The 7,823-nt window shown below is 51.3% G+C and overlaps 1 protein-coding gene across 1 annotated transcript in view; it reads right to left on the bottom strand.

Annotated features, from left to right (window-relative positions):
* Positions 1-7,823, bottom strand: part of MYH14 (myosin, heavy chain 14, non-muscle) — an 85,685-nt gene that overhangs the window by 40,926 nt on the left and 36,936 nt on the right. The window contains exons 17-19 of the mRNA XM_014550447.1: positions 6,563-6,661; positions 4,563-4,750; positions 2,740-2,862 (exon numbers count right to left, since the gene is read on the bottom strand). Coding sequence (XP_014405933.1) covers positions 2,740-2,862; positions 4,563-4,750; positions 6,563-6,661 — 410 coding nt within the window. The remainder of the gene's footprint in view (positions 1-2,739; positions 2,863-4,562; positions 4,751-6,562; positions 6,662-7,823) is intronic.

The following is a 7,823-nucleotide window of genomic DNA, read 5'->3' as shown; positions in this document are numbered from 1 at the left end:
CCCCCTCACTGGGGATGCGCCCGCAACCAAGGTACATGCCCCTGACCGGAATCGAACCCGGGACCCCTGAGTCCGCAGGCCGACGCTCTATCCACCGAGCCAAACCGGTTAGGGCACTAGGAGTATTTATTACATCACCACATAGTTCACCGAGACGGAAACAGCGGCAGGTCTCAGAATGGGAAGATGAGAAGAACAAAAAACAGCGGCTGATGCTTTAAAAATGCGTTTCTATTGATTTCAGAGAGGAAGGGAGAGGGAGAGAGAGAGAGACGTCAATGATGAGAGAGAACCATTGATCGACTGCCTCCTGCACGCCCCGGCCACTGGGGATCGAGCCTGGAACCCGGGCACGTGCCCTGACTGGGAATCGAACAGTGACCTCCTGGTTCATAGGTCGATGCTCAACCCCTGAGCCACGCCGGCCGGGCACAGCTGATGTTTTTACATGTCTTGTGTGTCAGGCCCTGGGCTAAGTGCTTTACAGCAATTTCTTTCAAATTTCTGAGTGAACTCTGAATTTTAAAAATACATTTTATAAACATATACGTGTCTGTTCTCAGTGCCTCTCCCCTGCCGTGCCCTCAGCATTTCCTAGAAAATAATGTATATTATATATACAATATGTATACAAGTATGTACACATTTATATGTAGTATATAATGTACATTATCTTGCCCTGGCCGGTGTGGCTCAGTTGATTGAGTGTCATCCTGTGCACTGAGAGGTCGCTGGTTCGATTCCCGGTCAGGGCACATGCCCGGGTTATGGGTTTGATTTCTGACAGGAGGAGTGCAGGAGGCAGCCCATCGATGTTTCTCTCTCCCTCTCCCTCTCCTTTCCTCTCTCTCTAAAATCAATTTTAAAAACACATTTTTTTAAAAAAAGAATCCTTTAAAAATAACTATCTACATTATTTTATGGTTGGTGATTGAGAAACTTATATGTGCGTGCCTAGGCATGTGCCCTGGCGGGAATCGAACCCACAACCTTTGGGTGTACGGGACGATGCTCCAACCAGCCTAGCCACCGCCCAGGGCCAATTGAGCTAGATTTTTTTAAACTGCATTTAACTTTCTTTTTTTGTTTTGTTATAAGAGACATTTATTTAAAGTAATATAGTGGAAACCCAGATGGTTCTAAATTGTACATTTCAGGTTTAACCAACAAAATTAAAATTCTGACGACAGATGCGCCCACAGATTTCGACTGCATGATTACTGCCTCGCCCATTCTCCCCTTTCTCTCCTTTCCTGAACAACCTCTTCCAGGTACAGTGCGAGGTAGGATGCACCCTCCTCATGTCCTGTCCACTGCTCTTTAGGCAGATCTGTGGGCAGGCCCAGTGCTCGCTTAACACAAAACACCCTGTCGTCACACACGTTCTCAGGAAGCCTGCCTATGGCTTCTTTTACATCCTCATACACATGTAGTGTATCTCTCTCATTAACCTCAGTTTATGGAATCCCGCAGCGCTGTCATACCATTTTCCAGGCCCCTTCAGCCACCGGCTTGATGCTGGCTCGCCATTTTGACCCAATAACTGTATTTAATTTTCACGAACTAAAATTTAAATTTAAAAACTGAAGCAGCCCGACCGGCATGGCTCAGTGGTTGAGCGTCGTCCTATGAACCAGGAGGTCACGGTTCCACTCCCGGTCAGGGCACATGCCCGGGTTGTGGGCTTGATCCCCAGGGTGGGGCATGCAGGAGGCAGCCGATCAATGATTCTTTTCATCATTGATGTTTCTATCTCTCTCCCTCTCCCTTCTCTGAAATCAATAAAAATATATTTAAAAAATAAAAAATAGCCCTAGCTGGTTTGGCTCAGCAGATAAAGCATCGACAGGCAGACCGAAGGGTCCCGGGTTTGATTCCGGTCAAGGGCACGTACCTCGGTTGCAGGATCCTCCCTGGCCCGGGCCCTGGTCAGGGCGTGTGCAGGAGGCAACCAATCAATGTGTTTCTCTCACTCATATTTCTTTCTGTCTTTCCCTCTCTCTAAAAGATCAATGGAAAAACATCCTCGGTTGAGGATTAACAAAACAAACAAAAACATAAAGAAATGCCAATTACAACACATTGATTGCCATGTGACGCTCTATGCCCTTTTTCTCTGGGAGCGCACTGAGTGGGTACTGCTTGCCCATACCACAGAGGAGAAGACCGAAGCCCAGCAAACCTAAGGAGCTTCCCCGGGTCCAGGCTCAGAAGCAGCCGTGGGCTTTAGCCGGTTTGGCTCAGTGGATAGAGCATCTGCCTGCGGACTGAAGGGTCCTGGGTTCGATTCTGGTCAAGGGCACATGCCCGGGTTGTGGGCTCGATCCCCAGTAGGTCTCTTCTCTGGGCTGTGGTTATGGCTTCTGGACGTTTTGTCAAAATTAGAATGATTCCATTTGCCAGTCTCCCTAGAACTCTCTTGTTTTAAAAATCTAGGCTCTTCCTTGGCTTTCTCCTTATTACAATGATTGCTAGAAAGTTCTTCATGAAGTTTTCTCTTCTTAGACTTGTCCTTTTCTCCTATATCATTGTTTTTATTTCTTGAACATTTGTTTTTCTTTCTTTTCTTCTTTTGTATTTTTTTTCCTTTGTTGTCACTCTCACTGCTGCTTTCTGAAGTCTCACTGGAGGAGGAGGAGGAGGAAGGAGAGGAGGAGGAGGAGGAGTGGTGGGAGGATTTGGATGCAGGGATGGTGGCTTCCAGACCCGAGCCCCCTCACCCCACCCTCACTCCGCTCACCGCTGCCGGAACTCCTGGAAGAGGATGCGGTTGGGGAAGCCTTGGCGACAGATGCGGATGCCCTCCAGGACGCCGTTACAGCGCAGCTGGTCCAGCACCAGCCGCGGCTCCAGCTTCCCGGCCTGTGGAGAGCAAGGCGGACACGCAGGGTCAGCAGCGGCCGCACGGGGGCGCCACTGCATGGATGGCCGCACGGGGGCGCCATTCATCGGCCGACAGTCTGGTCAACAATGGTTGGCAATTTCGTGTCGTTTGATCTATAATTTACTGAGCACCTACTACGTGCCAGGCGGAAATCCCTGCCCTGTGGGAGCTCACAGTCCCGTGGTAGAGACTGGCGGTAAATGTGGTGGCAAAATCCCTAATAAATGAAATAAACAAATAGCAATAAGTATTAAGTAGAACAGAACAGGAGGGGGAGAGTAGGGAGGGCTGAATTAGCACATAGGATAGTCAGCCAAGGTGCTGTGTGAACAAAGCTCATACATCATTATTTTTGGTAAAAATGATAAAAATGGTAAAAATCTAAACAGTACGTTGCCCGGCCGGCATGTCCTGGGAGTGACACCCTGACACCATTGAGCACACCTAGCACCCAGATCTTCGGCTCTAAGCACCATTCTCCACTGAAAACCACCAGGGCTTCTTGAAGAAATGGCTGTCTATGGTACATTTCATCAAATATAAGCCACCCCCAATAGTAAGACACACTGTTATTTTATATACCGCCAAGAAAGCAATTAAACTCTGACAAGCAACAATAAAAATTAAAAACAAAAAACCACACAACACTCTGACAAGCTATTGATGAATAGGGACTGAAAGGTCCCAGGTTCGATTCCGGTCAAGGGCATGTACCTGGGTTGCGGGCACATCCCCAGTGGGAGATGTGCAGGAGGCAGCTGATCGATGTTTCTCTCTCATCGATGTTTCTAACTATCTCTCTCCCTTCCTCTCTGTAAAAAATCAATAAAATATATTTTTAAAAAAACAACAAAACAAACAAACAAACAAAAAAAAAACAAAAACCACACAACACTCTGACAAGCTATTGATGAATAGCCACATCCCCACTTCAGAGACGCTAAAGTGTCAGAAATAAATGCATCTTAGATTTGATAAAATATAGTGTCTGCAGACCTGAGAAAGGACACCCACCCGCCCAGTAACCACAGCTGCCTTTTAAGGACAGTGTAAGCCTCAGCTCCTAACTTTGTGGCCTCGTTTTCCCTTCTCTATGGGCCTGCTCTTTGATTTTCCCAATTAAAGAAAAAATGTTCAGTGCCCTGGGAGGCCAGAGATGATCTCCCCAAATCTACATGCCATCCCCAGCCCCAACGGCCATCTTTCCATCCCTTGCACCTTCCATGCTCTGACCTACCACTGGACCTTTGCACAAGCTATTCTCTGCTCAGAATACCACTTATCCTTCAGAGCTCAGTTGTCACCTCCTCCAGGGAGCCCTCCCTGAATTCACCGAGCAGAACAAACCTTATGCGGTGCTTACCACCCTTACAAATTCAACCAGACGTTCACTGTGGGTGGTTAGTTGCACATCTGTGTTCTGCATTAGACTGTGAGACTAGGGGTTGACTGTGCTTCTCTCCAGTGTACCCCTAGTACCTGGCACTTAATAGATGCTCAATAAAATTTAAGTCCCATGAACAAATGAAATTTCCGAACAGGGCACTCATTCTGGGAGGGGAGCAAGTCCCTCAAGGTCACACATCTGGTCAGAGGTGAGCCTGGCACAGATGTGGCTCCAGCAGCCAGGCCTTTACCCGCTGCCAGAGCCTCCCCGGTCCCGGCCCAGGTCACTCACCCTCTTCTCGTGGTTGGGGACAATGCAGCGGACGAAGCTGGGGTTAGTGTTGCTGAGTGTGGCCATGAGGCGGCTCAGGGACTCCTTGTAGAGCTGTCCCACGGTCCGGAACATGCCCCGGCGGGGGCGGCCACCCGGGGGGCCATCCCCGAGGCTGCTCACCTGCTCCAGCCCCACGATGCCCTCCACTGTGGGAAGAGGAAATGAGATGCAGGGTGAGGAGGGGGCCGGGGGTCAGTTTGGGGGCACCGGGCTGGCCAAAGGTGAAGGGTCTTATTATTTATAGGGCGTGGCACTTTACATATGAAACACCTCACACAGCTGGTAGGGTAGGGAGTCCCAGCCCCATTGGACTGGCGGGCAAACTGAGGCTTGGAAAAAGGGGGAAACTGCGCCCCCGGCCACACAGCTTAGAAACTGCAGGTCCAGGACTGAAACCCAGGCAGTGTGAGTCCTCTCAAACCCTGACCTCTGACCCCTCTTCTCCTCAAGGACTAAGCTCTCGGTTTTTCTTATGGGCAGATATGACGAGGACAGCAAATGCTTACTTAGCACGTATTCTAAGCCAGGCACTGTTCAAAAACACTTTACCTCCTCTGGCTTATTCATAGGACAGAGAGTCGCTCCCATTTAACAGATAAGGGAACCAAGTCACAGAGAAGGAAAGGGTAGCCACAAACACAGCACCGCTGCATTGTTAGGAACACCAAACAGTCAGATTAAACATGGAATAGGGCCCTGGCTGTTTGGCTCAGTGGATAGAGCGTTGACCTGCGGACTGAAGGGTCCCGGGTTCGATGCCGGTCAAGGGCACATGCTCTGGTTGTGGGCTCGATCCCCAGCAGGGGTGTGCAGGAGGCAGCCGATCAATGATTCTCTCTCATTGTTGATGTTTCTATCTATCTCTCCCTCTCCCTTCCTCTCTGAAATCAATAAAAATATATATATTTTTAAAAATGGAATAGAGCCCTGGTGGGTGTGGCACAGTCGGTTGAGCGTTGTCCCAGGCCACCGAGAGGTTGCCGGTTCGATTCCCTGGTCAGGACACATGCCCAGGTTGCAAGTTTGATCTCCAGGGAGGAACATGTGGGAGGGAGGCAGTTGATCAATGTTTCTCTCTCTCTCAAAAAAAAAAAAAAATCAATAAAACATTTCTAAAAAATGGAATGGAGTCTGGCTTTTCTGTGCAATGTGTGAGATAAGGCCACCTGCCTTCACATTGAGCATGTTTTTAGAAAGGCCTGATTTCATGGCAACTCTGTTTCTCTATTGTCACTTGATGGTGTCACTTCAGCAAGTGAGAAACACCCACTCAACTTCGGCGATCGCATCACGCCCGGTTTCTCAGGACCCTGCAGCCGGGGCCCAATCTGCTGCCTTGCTGTCCCCGGCGATGAGGGTCATAGGGGTCCACCAGATTGTCTGCATTCAGGCAGGACCTGGTGTGTGGTGGGGGCTCAGATATAGCATTTTTCTACCCAGGTTTCAACGCTCCCTCCCACACTTACAGTTATTATCAAAATGATAATGATCACTTATTAAGCTCTTACAGCACAGCTAAGAGCTGAGGCTCGGGGACTCGATATCCTGGGTTCAAATCCCGGCTCCGCCACGTACTGGCTGTGTGATCTCGGGCTGGTGACTTGACCTCTCTGTGCTTGAATTCCTCATCTGTGTAAGGGGCGGGTCATAGTACTAACACCTGCCTCAGTGGGCCGCACAGAGGATTCTATGTGTTAAAAATCGTAGAAGGGCTTTGCACAGAGCGAGGCACACAGTCGGTGCTCATTAAATGCCAGCTGATCTGAGCAATTTGGTTAGACTTAGAGGAAGGCACTGGGTCTGGACACCGCTGAGGGAGCTGACAGGGAGGAAGAGGAAGCATGCGAGACCTCCTTGTGGAGAGAAAAGGGACGGGTGTTCAAAACCAGGTTCCCGGTCCAACAGGCCCACCCTCCTGGTCTGGCAAATCTCACCCATCCACGCAGAGCAACACCCACCCCCTGGCGGAGAAATGGCAGAGCCGAGCCTCCCTGAAGATCCTGGGGGCGCCGGTGGGAAGGAGCCAAGGAAAGAGAATTGCTGGAAGCCCCCCTGTTCTGGGGGGAGGGGGCAGATGGGGGAGGAGACAGATGGGGGGAGAGGGCAGATGGCAGAGAGATGGGAGGATGCGAAGGGAGCAGTATGGAAGGGAAGAGGGAGAGAAAGTGGCACAAAGAGAGAGAGAGGAGAGGATTGTTAGTCAGCAGCTCGAGGCGGAGCAGGAGGGGAAGCCTGAATCCCGACCATAGACCTTTACAGCCAGGGAGGCGGCCCCGGTCACCGCTGTGTCCACCCGCCGGGGCGTCAGGGTGGCTGCGGGACGCGTGTCCTCTGGGAGGAACTTGTGCCGGAGGGAAAAAGGTCTCTCCCTGGAGGTTCCTTCTGTGTCTGTTTTGTTAGTGTCTCTTTGCCCCCCCCCCCCGCGCCCCCCCCCCCCGACCGCCCGGAAACTCATGAACTCCCTCCACGCTTCCGCCCAGTCTGCTGCGTTTGTCTCTCTTGTTTCATCTGCTTCCCCCCCCCCCAACCCCCCGGGGGTTCCAGGACGCTGGGCACCCAGCTGTGGGCTCAGGGCAGCTGTAAGAGGGATTCATACCCCAGTAGCCCCCGTTTCCGATCCCTCCGTGGGACTTGCAGCTCCTTGAGCCTGGGCTGGCCTGTGGCTGTGTTTAGGGAACCTGGGGAGAGCCCGTGCCATGTTCCAGGCTGGGACTCGGGGAGCGCTTTGCAGCTCCCACTTTCCCTCTTGGAACCCTCTGAGAGTCGGCCACAGATGGGGCGGGACGTGGGAGGGGCCGCCGGGGACATCATGTGTCCGTGAACGAGGCACAGACGTTAAAGACGTGGGACAGGGGGTGACTTTCAGTCTGAAGGCGCTGACTCTCCTAGCAGGACCTGGTTTTGTTGCCGAACGTCAAACGCTGCGTTGCAATCCCTCTTGTGTAAACCAGATGAGACACAGATGTCAAAGCTTCCCTCCTCGAGTCAGCTCACAAGATCGAGGCGCGCCACGCCCGTGTGCCCTGTGGGTTTGTTTCGGGAACCACCCATCCTGCTCATTTTGTTCCCTTGTCTGGTTGCGTGGGCTGGCGCCTCTACAACTACGCTTCTCACTTCCATCAGAGACTAAGGCAAATCGACACTTTCAGGAAACCTGGGATCGGAAAAAACTAAGATGCTGGTGCTGCCAGTTGTAGCAAATCAGCTCTCAAACCTCCT

This window comes from Myotis brandtii, unplaced genomic scaffold (assembly GCF_000412655.1).
Source record: "Myotis brandtii unplaced genomic scaffold, ASM41265v1 scaffold601, whole genome shotgun sequence".
NCBI classification, from domain to species: Eukaryota; Metazoa; Chordata; class Mammalia; order Chiroptera; family Vespertilionidae; genus Myotis; species Myotis brandtii.
The sequence above is the reverse complement of the archived record's forward strand: the minus strand, read 5'-3'. Positions and strand labels throughout refer to the sequence as shown.